The following is a 19,425-nucleotide window of genomic DNA, read 5'->3' on the forward strand; positions in this document are numbered from 1 at the left end:
GTGCCCACAGGCCCTGGGAGCCTCCTCTCCCTAAGGACCCAGATCCCTTCTGAGATACCAAGAAAGGGCCTTTTTTTTTTTTGCCAAAAAGAATGGTAAAGGCTTGTTTTCTTCTATTACACAATCTGAGCCAGAAACTGTCTTCTAAAGAAAACAGTGCCACCCAGTGTTGGAAAAATTAATTACCCGACTGCCCTCAGCTTGGTGCCGGCCTCTAGTACTGAAACTTGCCTTTATATCTTATCACCTGCCTGCTCAGGAACTTCCAGCATGTCTCACTCCCAGATTTCCAAGACCATGTGACATTTAGAGCTTCTCAACTGTCTCGACCTGCCCTTCTAATCTTGTTCCATCTCCTTCCTCCCTCACCTTCCCACCCCGTTGTTTTCACACTTATCTTAGGAATCCACAAACGGCCTACTAGAGAGGAGAGGCAGTGTGAGGTGATGAGTTGCTGGTCCTGCAAGCCCCCAAATTTAATCAGATTGACCTTTTTCTCTTGTAAATAAATATTGAGGCTGTACATAAGGTTTATTTTTAAAAAAATCACTAGTAGAGAAAAAAAATTAAAACTCACTACCCTACATGTAACTTATTTTACCTAAAATTCAGACTGTTCCAGAACGTCCCACGCCCCCTGGATGTTTAGATTGCCTGCTAAAGGCCCATCCTTCCTCATAGGTCAAGGCCCACCTGCCTGCAGAGACAGCCCAAGCTTCCCAGCTCCTGCAGTCCCTCTACCCTGCCCTGAGTTGTCACTTCTCTGCACTTCTCATTTCTAGTCAGTGCCACACAAGTTAATGCTTCATTGTGCATAAACCTGTAACATTTATTGAAGTTTCACATGTGTGCGTGTTTCCTCCACAGGGAAGTTGAGAGTTCATGGATAGCAGGTACTTCATTTGTTTTCCGGTCTGTATCTCCCTGCAGATTTGAGAAGATGATCAGTGGGATGTACATGGGGGAACTGGTGAGGCTAATCCTGGTGAAGATGGCCAAGGAGGAGCTGCTTTTCAGAGGGAAGCTCAGCCCCGAACTCCTTGCCACAGGCCGCTTTGAGACCAAAGATGTTTCCGACATAGAAGGGTAAGCTTTGGGGTCCCTCTCTATTCACTGAAGAGTGGACAGGCAGGTGGGGAGTGAGGGAGGGACACTGCCCTTGACCTTTCAAATGTGGTCTCACCCAACATGGGCCATGTGTGGGGGAGGGCTATGGCTTGACTTCACTTACCACATAGCCTCCACTCCTGTCTATTTTGACTATCGAAGTGACTCATGCTGGGAATGACTAGGTCCCATAGACAGGGATGTCACACTTGCATCCCTGCCTGGCAGGGGGAGCGGAGGCTTGGCTTAATGGCTGGAGGCTCCTAGTAGAGCCCCTTGATTGACTCATTTGCATCTATTTCCTTCCCCCTCTCCCGAAACTCTGACATTCCATTCTCTATTGTCGATTCTCCAAAAAGGCTCCATTCTGACCACTGCTTCATATAATAGAAAAATAGATCCTTGAACAGCTTTGAGATTTACTCATTTAGTTCTAATAGGTAGAGCTGAGGCCTGCATTTTCTCAGAGCAGCAGGGATGGGCATGAAGATGGCTTAATTTTTGTTTTCGAGTTAACAATATCCATAATTGAGCCTTGATTCCTGTTTTTGAGACTTCCACTTGTGGCTTGAGGGGGCTCTGTTGTTTCAGATGGTGGAGAGGAGGTGATTTTGGTGCTAGAGGGAGCCACGAAACAGTCTAAACGAAGTGGAAACTCTTGAAGGAACTGTGCCTACTTGTTAAGCCCCGAGGGCATGAAAGTACTCAAATTTGTGAGGCGCTTCATTCCCCTGCGAAGGGTGCGAAGGGTGCTAGTCTCTAGCACCAGCCCTTTATCTTTATCGCTGTCCTTAGCACAAGTTAAAGCAGTGCCTACCCCGGTGTGAAATGCAGTAGACTGACAGCTTTATAGAGAGAAAATAGGGTGGGCTGCACAGCTGGGCTTACACGGTCAGAGGTGGCGGGTAGCGGGTGGCAGGGACATTGTTCCCTCTATCTACCCCTAGATACAAGCAAACAGCACAGACTCACACATGGACAGCTCAGTGTGTAAAGCTCCAAGAACAGGGCCTTGTCCTTAATACATTATGTGATAAGAAATATCAGATTTTCTCATCGGGTCAGGAAAGAGAGGCACGTGTGTGTGTGTGTGTGTGTGTGTGTGTGTGTGTGTGTGTGTGTGTGTGTCGGTCTGCCCATCCATCTGTCTGGGAGAGGAGCCTTGGGTTGTGTTTCCCCTCTTTGTTCAACGCCCCCTGTTGGTGGGCGGAGCAGTGAAGAGGGCAGATGGCATCTGCTGGAGCTGAAGGGTTTCCTGCTCAGCCCCACACAACCCCTCCCTACTGGTCACAGGGGATTGGACACGCGCCCACGCGCTGCCTTTCTGTTTCCCAGGGAGAAGGATGGCATCCAGAAGGCTCGCGAGATCCTGGTGCGGCTGGGCTTGGACCCGACACAGGAGGACTGCGTGGCCACCCACCGGATCTGCCAGATTGTGTCCACGCGCTCAGCCAACCTGTGCGCAGCCACCCTGGCAGCCGTTCTGCGGCGCATCAAGGAGAACAAGGGCGAGGAGCGGCTGCGCTCCACCATCGGGGTGGACGGCTCTGTCTACAAGAAACACCCCCAGTGAGTTAGCGTGCTGAGCCCACAGTGATAGGGCTCCAGTTCCGTTTTGCATTCTGGGCCAGTGGAGTTGAGAGTCTTTGCAGTGTAAAAGTCCCCAGCTGGGAGCGTAGAGCTGAGAGGGTGTTGTCCTTGGCGTGGTGGAGGCGCCTTCTGAAGGCTGTAGACAGCAGCCGTGGGTGGCGTGGGCTCTACTCAGAGCTCTCCCGGCCACTGGGGGCTCTTTCTGCCACCCTCTGGTTTAGGAACTAGTGTTTTTCTTTAACTTCTTTGACAGGCTTGTGATTCTTGTGGTTCCTTCAGGGGTTGTGTCCTCTGCCAGGGGCCACCTTGGCTCAGCAGGTTACCAGCCTCTTTGGCTGACCTGGGTATTGGAATTGATCCTGCCGTGCCCTCCAGTGTTTTGATTCCTCAGGTCATAAGTGCCAAATTATGCAAATTCCAATTGGGATCTGGAAGATGTCTATCTCTGTTGCAGGCCCCTATCCCATTGCGTTTACCTAATCTGCATGCCGGGTCAGTGGGCCTTCATTGACTGAACTGGTGATGCTGAAGGTCTCAGCCTTACTGTTTCCTGGTTTCCTAGTCCAGTGCTTCAAGTGTGCACGAGTCACCTGGAGGACCTTGCTAAGAGACTGATTCTGATTTGGAAGGTCCGGGTTCAGACTGAGAGCCTTTGTCTCTCACAGCCCCCAGTGATGCTGCGGGCTCACAAACTACACTTGGAGCAGTGGTGCCCTATGGCTCAAAGCAGACACCAGCTGAGAATTTCTTGCTGGACATGCCTGTTGTCTTTAGCTGTTCAGACATCTTTGGGATTTTTGGCATAAAGTGGCCAAAGAGAGGCCAAAGTCCAAAAGAGTGTTTCTACTTTTTCTGTTTTGGGTCTTTCCCTGGCAGCATCTAATGAAATGAGTGGTGAAACATGAATAGCAGTTGGTGACAAATCGCCGGATCCTAATGGGTTGCTCCAGCAAAGAGGCTGATATATTGGGTAGAGTTGCTATGGCCTGTGGGAGGAGGAGGTCCGTGTGACTTGCCTGCAGGGGATAGTGGCTTCTTAGAAGTGTCCTTTCCTTTCAGCAGGCATTGGACCCAGCCAGGGTGGACATAGTTAAATATCTGAGTTATTTGTACAGTGGCCCCTAACTTGGGAAAGAGTGGGGAGAAGATGTCCGGGGGAGCATCTGCTTCTGCAGGTGCCTCCTGGTCTTTGGGCTGAGAAGGGGTGAGCCACCACTCCACCATTGACCCTATCTGTGGACACCCATCTCTTACCCCACCTCGGTGACTGCAGTTTCGCCAAGCGTCTTCACAAGACTGTGCGGCGCCTGGTGCCCGACTGCGATGTCCGCTTCCTCCGCTCTGAGGATGGCAGTGGCAAGGGGGCAGCCATGGTGACGGCAGTGGCCCACCGGCTGGCCGACCAACACCGAGCCCGCCAGAAGACCCTGGAGCCTCTGAAGCTGAGCCGTGAGCAGTTGCTGGAGGTCAAGAGGAGGATGAAGGTAGAAATGGAGCGAGGTCTGAGCAAGGAGACTCACGCCATTGCCTCCGTCAAGATGCTGCCCACCTACGTGTGTGCCACCCCTGATGGCACAGGTACGTGGCACAGCTGCCACCCAGCTTACCATGGTGGGCCTTTTTCCTGCTCTTGACACTGGGAGGACTCCTTAGCCTTAGCATTGAGTGATTGGACCAGAATATATTTCTCCAATTATACTACAGATGCTCCTCAATTTACAATAGGGTTACATCCCAGTAAACCCACCGTAAGTTGAAAATACAATAGGTCGAAAGTGCATTTAATACACCCAACCTACTGAACATCACAGCTTAGCCTAGTCTACCTTTAACATGCTTAGAACTCTTACATTAGCCTGCAGTTGGGCAAAATCATCTAACAATGAATAATACACTGTAGTGCCAACTTTTACCCTCACGATTGAGTAGCTGACCGGGAGCTATGGCTCACTGCCGCTGCCCAGCATCATGAGAGTATTGTACTGCACATCGCTAGCCCAGGGAAAGATCAAAATTCAAAATTCAAAGTACAGAGTCTATCGATTGCATACTGCTTTCACACCACTGCAAAGTCAAAAAATCGTTAAGTCAAACCATTGTACGTCGGTGACCGTCTATACTAGGCGGTCCAAGGCTCAACCAAGGCTTCTTCCTTTGCTAAAATTCAAACAATGATAATAGTAAATAAATACTTAGTGAATGCTTACTATGTGTCAAGCACTTCTCTAAGCATTTAACACATATCAGCTCATTTCATGTCTACTTATTAACGGAAGTTTGTCGTTAACTTTTTTTATTAACAAACCATTATGATTGGCACAAAACTGAGGCATAGACATGAAGAAACCTCCCAAGTTCACACAGCTAGAAAATGGCAGAGTTGGGATTTGAATCCATGGATTTTGGTTACAGGGCCAGTTCTTGTAAGCCCTAGGTCAGAGGTTGACACACTAAGGCCCATATACTGAATCTGGCCCGCTGTCTATTTTTGTAAATAAAGTTTTATTAGTACACGGCCATTCCCATTTGTCTATGTATTGTTTATGGCTGCCTTGCACTACCATGGCAAAGCTGTGTGGTTGTAGCAGAAGCTATGGCTCATAAGCCTAAAATGTTTACTGCCTAGTCCTTTATAGAAAAATATTGTTGACCCCTGGTCTAGGTCTCGCAACCCAAGAAAGTGCAGTTTTTTTTTTCAGTTCATAGAAAACGATCATTGAGCCGGCCAGTGTAGTATAATCGGTACTGGTTCCATGGATAGAGACTGGGACTTGGTCCCTGCTCTGCCCCCTTCTTCCTGTATGGCCCTGGGCAAATGACTTAGCCCAGCTCAGCCAGGTCACCAGAGAGGAATGCTGTGCCTCCCTCCCTGGGCTGCCTGAGGGTTGCCTGAGCACCCTGTGAGGCATGAGGCACATGGTGATTGCCTAACACAGGAGAGTGTTTGACTCTACCGCTCCTTCTCTATTCTAGGTGGCCTTTGATTTAGCATGAATGACATGGTTAGATATTTTTGAGTATACTGTGTCACCCTGTCCCTTGTTCTGCAGAGCTTGTTGTGACATCTGTGGCCCCACCACTTGAACTCATTGAGAACCACTAAGGAGCCAGCAGGTCTCTGGGCCTGGGATCTTATTATTTTTACTGTTAGGTGGAGCTCAGAGTCCATCACCCCTGAGGTTGTCCAGGGGCATCCAAGAGAGCTCCACTTTAGGGGAAGGTGCTTTAGACCCTGTCATTCACTGCTATGGTGAAGTGGTGATGCCCTACTCATCATCTTCCCGGGTTTATTTTCCAGAGAAAGGTGACTTCCTGGCCTTGGACCTTGGGGGCACCAATTTCCGGGTCCTGCTGGTGCGTGTCTTGCGGCAGGAAAGCGGCGAGCCAGTGGAGATGCATAACAAGATCTACACCATCCCGCAGGAGGTCATGCATGGCACAGGGGACGAGGTGAGGCGGGGCGGCCCCTCTAGGGATGAGGGGAAGGGACCCAGTAGACCTCCGCTTCTCTCCTGGGAGGACAGTGCTTTCTTTGCTCACCCGTGGTCCCGGGGAGGGCTAGGTGGGCAGGACCCCGGTCTGGCCTTATTCAGGGTTGCACCTGACCTTGCGGAGCTCCTGGGTGGAAGCCTCGCTTGCGCTCAGGCCCTGCGGGGGCGGCCTGCCCTGGCCAGGCCCCTCCCTAGAACCCAGCCCCTCTCTGCAGCTCTTCGACCACATTGTCCAGTGCATCGCCGACTTCCTTGAGTACATGGGCATGAAGGGCGTGTCTCTGCCACTGGGCTTCACCTTCTCCTTCCCGTGCAAACAGAACAGCCTGGACGAGGTAACATGTCATCCCGGGGGGCTCGCCGATGGGCTTTGTTGACTTTAAACCAGCCAGAGTGTAGAGCAGGTGAGAAAGTTGAGCCCAGAGGATGAAAAGAAGGGCATGAGGGGCCAGTTGGGAGGGGCCCGTTGATGGGAATGAGTGAGTCAGAGCTGATGGAGGTTAAGTGGATTGGCTGGGCTGTAACAATCTTTTTGATGACAATGATGACACTGATCAAAATACCAACAACTAACGTTTTTTAAGAACTTTATGCCGGGTGCTGTGCCAGGCTTCCTATGCACATTATCTCATTTAACCCTCACAGCAACATGTAAGGTAGGTGTTTGTACGCCCATTTTGAAGGAAGGAAAATGAGGTCTACAGAGATGCCACATATCAGAAACCACCATTTCTTAGGTTGCAAGACGTAGACCAGGTCCTAGAGCCACGATTTGAATTCCAGTTTCCTGACACCCGAGTCCGTGCTCTCGGTTATGCTCACCTGCTCCTAAGGCCCTTGTTTTGGGCTCGGGACATTTGCATTTATCTCCTATCTTTCGGATGCTCTCGCTCTTCTCTAGTCTCACCTTTGCTTTTCATTCTCTTGGGTGAATGAAGCAGGTCAGGGAAGACTGGTGCTCTCAGATATTCTGGGCATACAGGTATGTTGAAGTGTAGGAGACCTGAGTAGGTGATGTTCGGGTTTGGCCCGGGTCAATACTAGGTGTATTAGATGGTGGAATACTGTTATGTCAGCAGTTGTTGCTCTATATCTCTGTTGTCTCAAAGCTTATGTGCATGGTACAAGTGGACAGTATGCTGTGGATGGAGTTGCCAGGGTACCAAAGGCAGAGTTCCTGCTTTAGGTGCTTACAAACAAACTGGGCTAATGAAGCAAGCTCAGAAGAGCCAGAGCTGCTGTCTGAAATGGCAGCAATAGGACGTGGAAGCCCTGGGGACACGCGGTGTGGTGGTATTCTGAGCACATACGTGGAGGGTGTGAGGGACCCTTGGCTCATCTAAGTCAGAAGAATGAGTTGATGGGGAAGAAAGGCAAGCAGGCCTGCAGTGTGGAGCAGGGCACGTAGGTGAGAACAGTCACAGGGATAGGGAGCTTGGCCCAGTCGCAAGAAAGGCTGCATTTCCCACAGGGTTCCTGGAACAGCAACCCTCTCATTGTTCGGCTGAGTTTTGTAAATGCCTCCTACTCCTCCCCTCCAAATGTTAAATTCACTGAGGCAGTTAAGATTTTCAGATGTTCTGCTTTAAAAATCCTGCTTAAGGCAGTGTTTCCTGATACCTGTTAACGTTTGTCCAATGTTGCTTTTAGCTTTCCAATTTCTTTGTTTCATGTTTCATGTTTTTTCCAGTGTCATTTTTTTTTAGCTTCAGGTTTTCAAAGCCTTCACGTTTGCATCAGTTTGGCAAAGGAAATTATCAAACTTGTGGATAAATATTTATGTGATAGTTAATGAAACATTAATTATAACAAAGGCATTAGAAACAAACGTAATTGTTCAGTGGTTGGGAAATCATTAATAAATTATGAGTGATTCACTGCCTTGTATCAGTGACTAGTTTCTTGGAAGAAATTTCAATGATATGGGAAAATACTGGTGGTAATACCAACCAAAAAAAATTTTTTTAAAGAAAAATGTAATCTCTATGCTATACAAATGTACAAAATATATGATTAATAGGAAGATGAAAACGTAACACTCCAGTGTATATACTTTCAGACTTTTCCTACTGAAATATTTTTAAACAGGAAATATCTTACTTTTCATGCCAACATGTATATATCTATATATTTATTTGGCGGCCTGAAAACATGTTAACGGTTTCTTCCTGAATCATTTAAGATTCCAGGTCATCGTATTAGATTTTATTCTATATCCTCTAAGTTTCTGTAAGGAGCATGCGTTTGGTCTAGAACTATAAAACTTAAGAGCAAATAAAGCAAAAGCCAAGTTCTATCTGTTCTATTTGCTGTGAGCCGGGTTCTTCTTTGGTGAGATGATCCTGTTGATGGCAAAATCAGCAGGTGCTGAGATCCAGAGGCCTCAAGCTGCCTTGACTAGCTGGTGGCCTTGAGCAAGTCTCCCCAGCTATTGGGGCCTTTGCTTGTCTTATTAAGGACTAGCTGAAATAATGTTATTTGGTTATTTGAACATTTTGTAAACTTAGAAGTGCCAAAATACAAAATTTTGTCAGAGAGGTGAAGCTAATTTGCAGACAAGAAAGTTGGGTGGAGATAAGCATGCAGGTGTTTGGATGTAGGTGTGTAAACCAGGACACTGTCAGATTGTACTTTGTTTTTCTGACTCTCCCAGGATCTGAACACAGTGTGACACATTCAGGTTGTCACGTGATGCCAAAGTTCTGGGCCATGAAATGCCAAGCTGATGGGGTTGAATAACCCAACAGGACCTGGAGGAACCATGCGAGTGGGCGCATAATGAGCCCACAGCCCGTTTGTGGATTTTGACCTCTTGGGAAGGGGGCCGGGGTGTCCTTCACACTTGTTTTTTGATGGGCTGTCACAGCAAAGAAGGAGCCAAGGAACCAAACGCTTTTCCCTTTTTGATCATTTCTCCCACGTATGCCGCCACCATGTTTCTGCTCCTAGAGGATGCCATGACGTGCTGTGGAGGGCCTCATTAAAGATAAGGGGGCCCCTGGGAGTGCTTCCCTCACGGGTATGGTGGTGATGCCTAGACACCACCCTAACTATGGGCAAGGCACTTGTTCACTGTGTACTGGAGCTTGAAAATGAAGAGACACATACTGACCTCTCTGATGTAAATATAGGATGGGGACAGGGCAAACTGCGTTTCCTCGTGAAGGGAACTAGCGTGTAGAAATCAGTTCCCTGGCAAGGGACAGCTGTGTGTTGCTTGTGGTCTATTCATTGGGAGTCGGAAGGTGAGTCCTGCTCCTCTCCTCCAAGCTGCAGGCCTTGAGCAAGTTACTCCAGAGCCCAAGTTACCTGTAAAATGGTCATGCTAATGAAAGATATTTCTTTATTAGAAAGATATTTCACAAAGTTGCTGTGAGGATTAAATGATGTGACACGTGAGATGTGCTGAGCCTAGTACCTGGTACGTTGTACACACTCAATAAGTCCCAGCAAGTGAAATCAGTTTAGAATCACTCGTGAGTGAGCTGATTGGTTATTAAAGGGAATCTATATAACCTCTGAGGCTGAGAACTGGAAGCGTAGCCGGGGCCCAGGAGTGATTCAGCAGCCCATTTCTGATACCCTCAACCCTGCTCCTGTGTAATTTTCAGAGCATCCTCCTCAAGTGGACTAAAGGCTTCAAGGCATCTGGCTGTGAGGGTGAGGATGTGGTCACCCTGCTGAAGGAAGCCATCCACCGGCGAGAGGTGGGAGAGACACAGCATGAGGCCTGAAATGATCTGTGTGTTCAGAAAGTGGGGGAATGCTGAGAGCAGTTGAAATGGTTAGGCAGAGAATTAACTTAGTCCTTCAGCAATTCTTGAATGTCAAGCCCTGCTCTTGGCACTGGGGATTCAGAAATGACCACAACAGACTCTTGTATTGTAAGCAAACGCATAAGCTACTATCGGTTCTGTAGAGCTATGAAGAAAATGAAGTTGAGTGAGGACAAAGTGAGTGGGCTGGGGAAGGAGCACTCTTTTAAATAGCATTTAAATGACATTTGAGCAGAGACCTGAATAAAAAGAGAGCGAGCCATGTCGTGTATGTTTTAGTTACATATAAATCTCCCTTGCAAGTGTCTGAAGGGAGAACATTGTGGTTCTTTGTGGACTGGAGATCTGTGTTTGCCCTCTCAGGAGTTCGACCTGGATGTGGTAGCCGTGGTGAATGACACAGTTGGGACTATGATGACCTGTGGCTATGAAGACCCTCACTGTGAAGTCGGCCTCATCATCGGTAAGGACCTAGGCTGGCCTTTCCACGAGTGGATGCATGGCTCTGGGCGGGTGGAAGACGATGCTGAGGGAGGCTCTGACATCTCTGTGATTGCCAGGCACGGGCTGCAACGCCTGCTACATGGAGGAGATGAGGAATGTGGAGCTGGTGGAAGGGGACGAGGGGCGGATGTGTGTCAACATGGAGTGGGGGGCCTTTGGGGACAATGGATGCCTAGAGGACCTCCGCACGGAATTTGATGTGGCTGTGGATGAGCTGTCCCTCAACTTTGGCAAACAGAGGTAGGTACCCAACTGTGTGTGGTCCCTGGGATGTGTATCCCAGAACTGACGGTGATGAATGATCAACTCCTCTAGAACAGCAAAACCCAGGACATTCTTCCTCTTGAGATGTTAATAGAAAGGATTTCTTTGGAAAGAGTTTCTTGTCCAATATGTCTGGAAAGTTCTGAGCGAGATCCCTTTCCCCCTTCTGGACTGCGACACTTTCAAAGTCCAGTTGGGAATAAAATCACAACAGTTGTGTTGCAAAGAGAATTTCATAAAGGAAACTGGTCACACGAGTGTTAGAAGGGTGAAAAGACACAAAGGGGACACTGAGGAACACAGAGTTAGTTCATGTAAGAAACACCTCCCACCCCGAAGACTGAGAACAGGCAGGAGAGAGAGCATTGAGACTTAGGTGTGGGACGATGAGAAAAGCAAATGACAGTTGAACCACCTGCTGACACCAGGGTGAAGGAGCTGAAGCATTGCTGGGTGAGGCAGACAGTGACAGGAAGCAAACAGGGGCATATCTCTTCCTCTTCCTCCTTCCATCCAATACGTAGAGCCCTCTGTTGTCAGGACTGGACGAGGGGCCAGCCCCAGCATCACAAAGCCCCTAGTGTGGTGTGGGGGAATCTGGGCCAAGAGATAACAGTATAGGATCCAACATACTTCCTACTATGAAGACATTGCCGTGTTTCCTAACTAGATTACGCAGGGGCCATAGTTCTGCAGATTATACTTTGCAAAACATTTGTCTAGTGTAGAGGTCACAGGCAACATTAATGAGGTTACACAGGTTGGAGTAAGACAAGATGGAGTGATGATGGGGTCTTGGTTGAAACCGGGGACCTCGACTTTTGTAAGGCGCTATGCACGACCAAAAGACCTTCGAGTCACTGAGTAGTCAAGTTCAGTTTTAGAGACCAGGACGGAGGGTCTCCAGCTGGCACTAGTTACTTAAGTGATGATGATTGGTTTGAAGAGAAAGCATGCTAAATGCCTAGTGGGATTAAGGATTAAGGCTCCATGTCCTACCTTTCTCCTGGAAGTGTGGTGGTGTTTGGGCGTGTGTATTCCTTCTTGAGGAGTCGGGAATAAGCCTTGGAAGGGAAATGAGCCCAGAGGATGTGGCAATTCCAAGGAACCCTGTGGGCCTCGGGCACTATATCCAGCTTCACCAAAGGCTGTGGGTCAGTGTGCTCAATAGCAGGAATCTTAGTGAATCATTTTCTTTCCCACCAAGAGGACTCTGCATGCCCTCTACTTTCGAATGTGTTGGGGGTGACTGAGGTGGTCCACTGTATCTTAGCACATCCTGCTCAGCCTTCCTGCTTAACCTCCATGAACGTTACTCACATTACAGGTTTGAGAAAATGATCAGTGGCATGTACTTGGGCGAGATTGTCCGTAATATCCTTATCGATTTCACCAAGCGTGGGCTGCTCTTCCGTGGCCGCATCTCAGAGCGGCTCAAGACCAGAGGAATCTTTGAAACCAAGTTCCTGTCTCAGATTGAGAGGTGAGAATTTAGGGCTTGGAGTAGGGTGGGACCATGTCCTCCTAATGGACAGACAAGCTGAAGGATTTCCACAGTGCAAGTAAAGTCAGGGCATGGCTTATGTAAGGTCAGTTTAGTAGCTGACACATTTGTATCTACAGTGTGTATTTCAAGTACTTTACGGACAATTGGCATTTTAAGGGAAAATATAACATTCTCATGAAACATGCTAATCTGGCATGAGTCCATGCAAAGTAATGTTATTGGGTTTTAGAACAAATATTGAAGTTAGAAAGATCCCTGCTCATAAGATGCAAATCGGAATTCACAAAGGGAGATAACTTACTAAAGCACTTATGCTTGGCTGGGGGGTTAAGTGCTGGTTGCAGTAAGGCAACCGAGACTGAGCGAAGGTGGCTTTTCAGGCAGTGCAGAAACATGCCGTGTGGCGGCTCGTTAAAGCAAAGCCTCCCCACTCCCATCTAATGGCAGAAAAGTCTGCTCCAAATTAGAATAGTGAATTTCAGAGCCCTTTAAAAATTAATGCTGTGTCTTTACTCTCAGGCGTATAGAAGAATAGGAACTGACAAGGGTGGGGCCCTAAGCTCTCTGCACTAATGTACAAAAAAGACACATTCTACATGTCTGTTTACGTGTGCAAGATGATGATTCCAGGGTTCTCAAGTAGTTCCCTTTATGTAATAGGGTTTATTTTCTTCCTACAATGTTATTTACGTTTGTTTCATAAATAGTGCACAAGTAGATTTTGGCCCACCCAGGGTGGGGGAGTAGAAATAGAACAGGGATTTATCTGCTGGTGGCTGGCAATGCTTGTCCTGCTGACCCGTGCACAGCAATGACAGAGGGGACATGAAGGAGCTTTGCAACTGAAAATGGCCACATACGAGCATGATCTTGTCTTTATTATTTCCAAATGAGTGGAATACTTAGACAGTGAACTTCCTTTTGTTTTGAGTATCAGTGTTATAGTAGCAATGCCCTACCTCATCTGGGCAAACTGGAATAGGGAGCTATTTCTTCAGGTTCCTGTCACACTCAGATGCTGAGTCTGTGGTCCACTGGGATGGCACTGGTTCCCAAACTGAGTTCAAGAACAGGAGCCACCGTGCAGGGCAGTGGCCTTTATGCTCAGCTTCTGGATGGCCGGGCCTCTGGAGTGATGGACCCCCACTTGGCACGTGACTGACCACTTGCTGTCTCCTCCTCCAGTGACTGCCTGGCCCTGCTACAAGTTCGTGCCATCCTGCGCCACTTAGGGCTCGAGAGCACCTGTGACGACAGCATCATTGTCAAGGAGGTGTGCACGGTGGTGGCGCGGCGGGCAGCCCAGCTCTGTGGTGCAGGCCTGGCTGCTGTGGTGGACAAAATACGAGAGAACCGTGGACTGGACACTCTCAAAGTGACAGTGGGCGTGGATGGGACCCTCTATAAGCTGCATCCTCAGTGAGTACCTGACCTCCACCCTCTCTGTCCCTCTTTCTTCTTCCATCTCCCAGTTCTTTACTTACTTTCTCTTCTCTCTGTTTTCACTTTAATGCAAATAATCAGGCATTCCAAAGAGTATACATAATGCATATATTATAGATTAAAAATTAAGAACCAGAAGGCGGCCTGTGTTACCCCGCCTGGCCTGGAAGTCCCCTCTGAGCCTCGCCGCAGTTGCACCCTTCACTCCCCCTGCCTGGGGTAAGTGCTGTGGTGACTCAGTCCCTTGCTTTCATTTTTCCACATGTATCTGTGTCGGCCTCTACATTGATTAGTTTCACTTAGTTTTAAACCTGCCACAGGAATCAGATGGCACTTCTGCTTTCATGACTGCCTTTTCCTACATGGCATTTTTGGTTTTGAGATGCATCCATATCGAAGTATGCATTTGTAGTTCATTAATTTTCAGGGCTGTATAATGTATCTTTCAATGCATATATTATAGTTTATTCTACTGCTAATGGATACTGGGTTACTTCTAGATTTTGACTATTACACAAGTAGTGCTTCTGTGAACATTCTGATAAAGGGATGCTGAAACTCTGGAGCAAGATTTTTATCTACAGCCTAGACCTGGAACTGGCAGACTGCAGTCATGGCTGTTTTTGTAAATAAAGTTTTATTAGGATGCAGCCATGCCCACTTGTTTATGTATTGTCCATGGCTGCTTTCAGCTACAATAGCAGAGCAGTCACAATAGACCCTGTGGCCCACAAAGCTGAAAGTATATCTACTGTCTGGCCTTTTAAAGAAAAAGTTTCCTACCACATCCCGCTCCCAGTATGGAAGTACTGAATTCCCTTTTATTTTTACTCTTTTCTCTGTCTTTCTCCATCACTCTTCTTTCTCTCCTCTCATCACCATTTCTCTTTTTCCTTCTTTACACATTTGCCTGTGTTCCGAATAAATTATTTCAATGTCAGCCCCTCTCCCTTGGAAGCTTTTTGGCTAGAAGTTAGAAGAATAGAGCTGAGCCCCTGGCCTGGGCAGTTGGTGGAATAGAGTGAGGATGGAGAGACTCATCGCTTGAATTGTTATCTGCTCTCACCGTGATTGCTTCAAGGGATTGAGAGGCATTCCCAGAGTCTACACAGTTAGTGAAAAGAGTGGCCCTTGAGAAGTTCCAAGTCTCTTTTGTGGACGTCACTGTGAAAATCGGCGCTTCCGTCACGGATGAGGGTTGGGAGGGGAATAGAGCTGAGCCACCAGCACTGGGGCTTGGTGTTACGAACTTCTGTCTGGCTAAACAGATGGGAAAAGCAGATCCTTTCAAGGTCCCAACAGCAACTCCTGAGCCTGCTCCTTTTGTCTTTAGTGACATTTTGGATTAGATTGGGTCTGATGTGAGTCAATACTCCTGGAAAATAGAATGTCACATGAGTGGGACTTGGTCCTTCCCTCCAGAGTTTACAGGTTATGCGCTTCTGGAAGACACTGACTGTTGAACCTCTTTCATTGATCTATTTTAAGAGCACAACTTGCCAGTGTCTCAGACATTTGAATCTTAGCCTCCCGCTTGCCCACTGTGACGTAGAATTTGGGAGTGTCGCTAGCCTCTCCACCCTCAGTTTTCTGATACTCAGTACACATAATAAGTGTTTCTAATACATGGTAGCTGTCATTGTTTTCTTCATCTTAATTATTCTTGGGTTTCCAGCTTCACTTCATAGGGTCTCATCTCTGAGGACACAAATCAATTGTGACTAAGGTGTTTTTTTCTGTGTCTGCCTCCCAACTTTTCCAGCTTTGCCAAAGTCATGCATGAGACAGTGAAGGACCTGGCTCCGAAATGCGATGTGTCCTTCCTGGCTTCAGAGGACGGCAGTGGGAAGGGGGCGGCTCTCATCACTGCTGTGGCCTGTCGCATCCGTGAGGCTGGACAGCGATAGAGTTCCTGAAATCGAAAGAGACTTCCTTTGGTTCCCCTTCTTCCTTGCTTTAAATTATAAGATACCATCCCCTGTGTCAGAGACGGATCCCTCGGCTCTACTTTGGCAGAGAGGACCCTATTGGACTGTGTTTTGTCTCTGTGTATCTTCACCGTAGAGTTTGGTGCCCAACCCTTGATCCTCCAGAGATAAATACAATTTGAAGTAAGGATTTGTTCATGCTCATCACAGCCATTCCCCTTGATTATCTTAAAACTTTAAGCGAATTTTAACCTTTAATAACCCCCCTGGCCAAATTCCATGTTGCTGCGTAATCCTACAGGATGGAGACACTAACAAAAAGATAGGGTTGCTTCACCTTGAACCCTGGCTGCTTCACAGTGGACCCTGAACATGACATTTCTAGGTGGAGAGCATCTGCAGCACGGAGGTTGATACTGTTTCTCTTCTCAGAGACCTGGGAGGTCTCCATGAACCTCAGCCTGATTCTCACACAGGCAGCACGTGGGGGAGGAGGAGGGGCGGGAAGCGGGGAAAATCCATGTATAGCCATGTGGCAGGCCCTCCTCTTCAACCTCATCTGTAGACAGTGCCCTGGAGGATTACAGCAGTTGCTGTTCCTGGAATCAAAGCATCCTGAGTCTGAGCAAGCAGAACCAAAGCCACGGGTTGACGTGTCTGACAAGTGAGCTTGTTGTCACATCTCCTCGGGAGTTCATGAGTCATCCATGAGCAATGGACTTTTAAGGGAGGATAGGGGAGCTTTTCGCACCATTTAAAAAAATTTTCCTGCAGAAGTGTAAACACTGTATTTTCATTTTAATTTATGCTTGAAGTTTATTTAGTTCACGAAATACATCCGCTCCTTCCTCTGGACTCCGTATGTAATGATCGGTTGTATGTAATGTATTTATGTGTTAATTTGTCATGTATATAGATACACAGGGTCTCCTCAGACCTGGCCTCATTAGTAGATCCGCGTAGTTAAAGGATGAAAGGCGAAGATACTAATCAGTTCCTAGAAATACCTCATTCGCCTGCGGGAAGAGAAGGGAAAGCCTCTTTGGGGTGAGTGAATGGCTAAGCACTTTCCCAACGGCTCCTCCTTTCTCTGCAGACTCAGAAACTTGGAAAGCAGGGGACAGAGTGAAGGAGCCTGGGCCTATGGATTGGAGGAGCCACAGCCACTGGCTGCTCTCTGTAGAGACTTTCCTGAGAAAATATAGCGTGGGATGTTAACCAAAGGAAACGGGAATCATTTCAGACTCATTGCTTAGAAATCTTCATTCTTAATACAGTCTGTAGAATTTTAAAGCTCTTTAACAAGATAGAGGAAGACACCAAAAAAACCGTTTTAAAAAATCATGTCTGACTGTTGATAGCAAACCAAAACAATGAAACAATCAAAGGAACGAAACCTCAGGGACAGCGATTTTGGGGATAAGTGTCCTCCTAGCAAACTTGGTTTTGTAAATGTTTTGCAAGAAGCTTGTGGAAGGCTTCTCGAGGCTGAGCTGTTTTTAGACACAGTGTTTATTTCAAACTGCTGGGGGCAGGGGCCAATGGGAGAAGTTGGGGAAGGAGTGGCGTAAAACCTTCCATATCCTACTTTTCAGGAGTGCAGTTAATTCCGAACTATTAAGCCCACTTCTGCCTTAAAGTATGACACCCACACACATTAAACCTGAATACTAAGTTTTAAAGAAGGAATGGCCTTGTAACACTATTGAGTAGGATACAAGGATCAAAACAGAAAGATGGAAAGAAATGAATCAATAGCACCCAATCAAACTTGTACTGAGAACAGTGTCTAGATTTGTGTATAACTAAAGGATGTCCAAGAAATAGTGATGAATTTTAACTTTTAAACTTGACAGTTAGGTTCCATCTATGAAATTGCACATTTTTTTAAAGGGTACTACTGTGTGTGTGGCTATGAAAGAGATGTGTTGGTTTCCAAAAAGGAACACTGGTAAGTGCATTTTGAACATTCATGTTCCTGCAATTAGGTGACAGTTCCTTGCTGATGCTGCTTTGCCTGATGTAAATACAGTGAATCTCCATCTAGGACTGGGGTGTGCTGAATGGCGGATCATCTTAAATCCTCAAATACTCAGTCTGTGAAGATGTCGTTATGTACAATAGAGAACTAGTTGAATTAACTATGTGATGTTAACTATTATTAATAAATTTTAACATTTTCCAAAATATTCCATGTGTGATTCATGAGCATTTACAAGAGTGCAGTCATCTTTTGGGCATATTGGTACTTGGCCAGTATGAATAATTTATGGGCGTTGTGATTTTGACTGTATGTGCTCAACAGGGGTAAACTGAGCATAAATGAACCGGGAGGTTTCATCAAGTGACAGTTTTATTCAAGGACCTTAAGTGAATTGCAATTCAGAAAACACTACCAGGTAATACCCAGAGTGTGCTCAAGAAAAAGAAAAGTTGAGAGTTTTTGTAGTAAGAAAAGCACGTTCTTGAGAAGAATCAGTTCTGCATTCTTAGCTTCAGGATTGGTCCGAGATGGTAATCTTCCAGATATCGGTGTTCGGGACCATGGAATAGTCTTTCCTAAATTCTTCAGAGTCTTAAAGCTGGGTAGGGGGTGCCCTAGCTGGAACCACAGAGCAGGGAGGGGAGTGGTTAGAAATACCCTGGCTTCTCCTGCCTTCTAGTTTTCTGCAGTGTATCCCATTGGCTGAAACTAGCAGGAAGCCAGGTGGCAAAGGGAGCCTGGAAAATGTAGTGCTTGTGACTCGGAGCAGGAAAGAATGGGGCCTGCGGCTGACCGATAAGTAATTGGCATGTACTGTATAAAACCATGATATTGTAATAGAAGAATATTTGGTATCACAGAAAATGTTGACAGCATGCTGCTTCATGCCAAAAATATGTTGCAGAACAGTATATTATGGTCCCTTTTTTGTTTAAATTATTACACAGGATGAGGTATAACGTATTTCCGTGCATGCCCCCGCTGCCTCGCTGAACTGTGGGCATGAATGAGACCTCCACCTATATGGCCATGGCCTCAGCCTCACTCCTCAGCAGCTGCCCCTCAGATTCCCACCCACCCCCCAGGAGTTGGGAACCCCGGAGGGGCTCTGGAGCACCTGGTTCTGTTTGGCCTGCCAGCTTCAGCCAGAGGCTGCTCAGGGCAATTTTGGTAGCACCTCCCCTCCCTAGGTCACTGCTGCCCCACTGCAGAGCTTTAGGGTAGAGCTGCTTTCCTATTTCTCCTGGGGCTCCAGGGTGGATGTAGACCCTTAATGCTTCACAGGTTATAATACTGGACAGATGCTCCGAAGGGGACTTTCATGGTGTAGAACTTAAACTGGGCTCCTGCTTGGAGACCCTCAAGGCTGTTGAGCTACCTGTGCTCATGGGTTTCCTGGGGCTGCCTCCCTGCCCAACTCCCACCTCCTCCATGGGGTCCCTCAGCACTGGAGAAATCCATTTCCTTCAAACAAACTGGACAGTCTGCACCCAAGTTGCTTGCAGCTTGGAAATAGCTTTTCCAGCTTCTGCCAAGCCCATTCAGCTTTTTTTTTTTTTTTTTCTTTTTTTAAGTCTGGGCTGGAGGTGCAAAAGGCTAAACTGCTCATGCTCTTCCCCAGTTTGGGGCATTTTCTAGTCTGAAAGAAACTTTATTGCTTTTAAATTTTCTTATTGTCATTTATCCTCATTCTTTCCCATTTCTCCACTCATGGCCTGCAATCATGTACTTACTGTGTGATATGCAATTTATTTGTCTTTGTGAGGCATATATTGTTTTGTGTGAAAGTTTTTTAGTTTGCAAAATACTAGTGGCTAAAAGTCTTTTTTTT

The 19,425-nt window shown here is 47.1% G+C and overlaps 1 protein-coding gene across 1 annotated transcript in view; it reads left to right on the top strand.

Moving 5' to 3' along the window:
* Positions 1 to 17,799, top strand: part of HK2 (hexokinase 2) — a 60,170-nt gene extending 42,371 nt beyond the window's left edge. Inside the window, exons 8-18 of the mRNA XM_039852819.1 lie at positions 931 to 1,086; positions 2,443 to 2,676; positions 3,971 to 4,275; positions 5,996 to 6,147; positions 6,404 to 6,523; positions 9,800 to 9,895; positions 10,328 to 10,427; positions 10,525 to 10,708; positions 12,060 to 12,215; positions 13,425 to 13,658; positions 15,445 to 17,799. Coding sequence (XP_039708753.1) covers positions 931 to 1,086; positions 2,443 to 2,676; positions 3,971 to 4,275; positions 5,996 to 6,147; positions 6,404 to 6,523; positions 9,800 to 9,895; positions 10,328 to 10,427; positions 10,525 to 10,708; positions 12,060 to 12,215; positions 13,425 to 13,658; positions 15,445 to 15,589 — 1,882 coding nt within the window. The 3' untranslated portion in view covers positions 15,590 to 17,799. The remainder of the gene's footprint in view (positions 1 to 930; positions 1,087 to 2,442; positions 2,677 to 3,970; positions 4,276 to 5,995; positions 6,148 to 6,403; positions 6,524 to 9,799; positions 9,896 to 10,327; positions 10,428 to 10,524; positions 10,709 to 12,059; positions 12,216 to 13,424; positions 13,659 to 15,444) is intronic.
* The last annotated feature ends 1,626 nt before the right edge of the window (positions 17,800 to 19,425 follow it).

The sequence above is a fragment of the Pteropus medius genome, unplaced genomic scaffold (assembly GCF_902729225.1).
Source record: "Pteropus medius unplaced genomic scaffold, Ma_sr-lr_union100, whole genome shotgun sequence".
NCBI lineage: Eukaryota > Metazoa > Chordata > Mammalia > Chiroptera > Pteropodidae > Pteropus > Pteropus medius.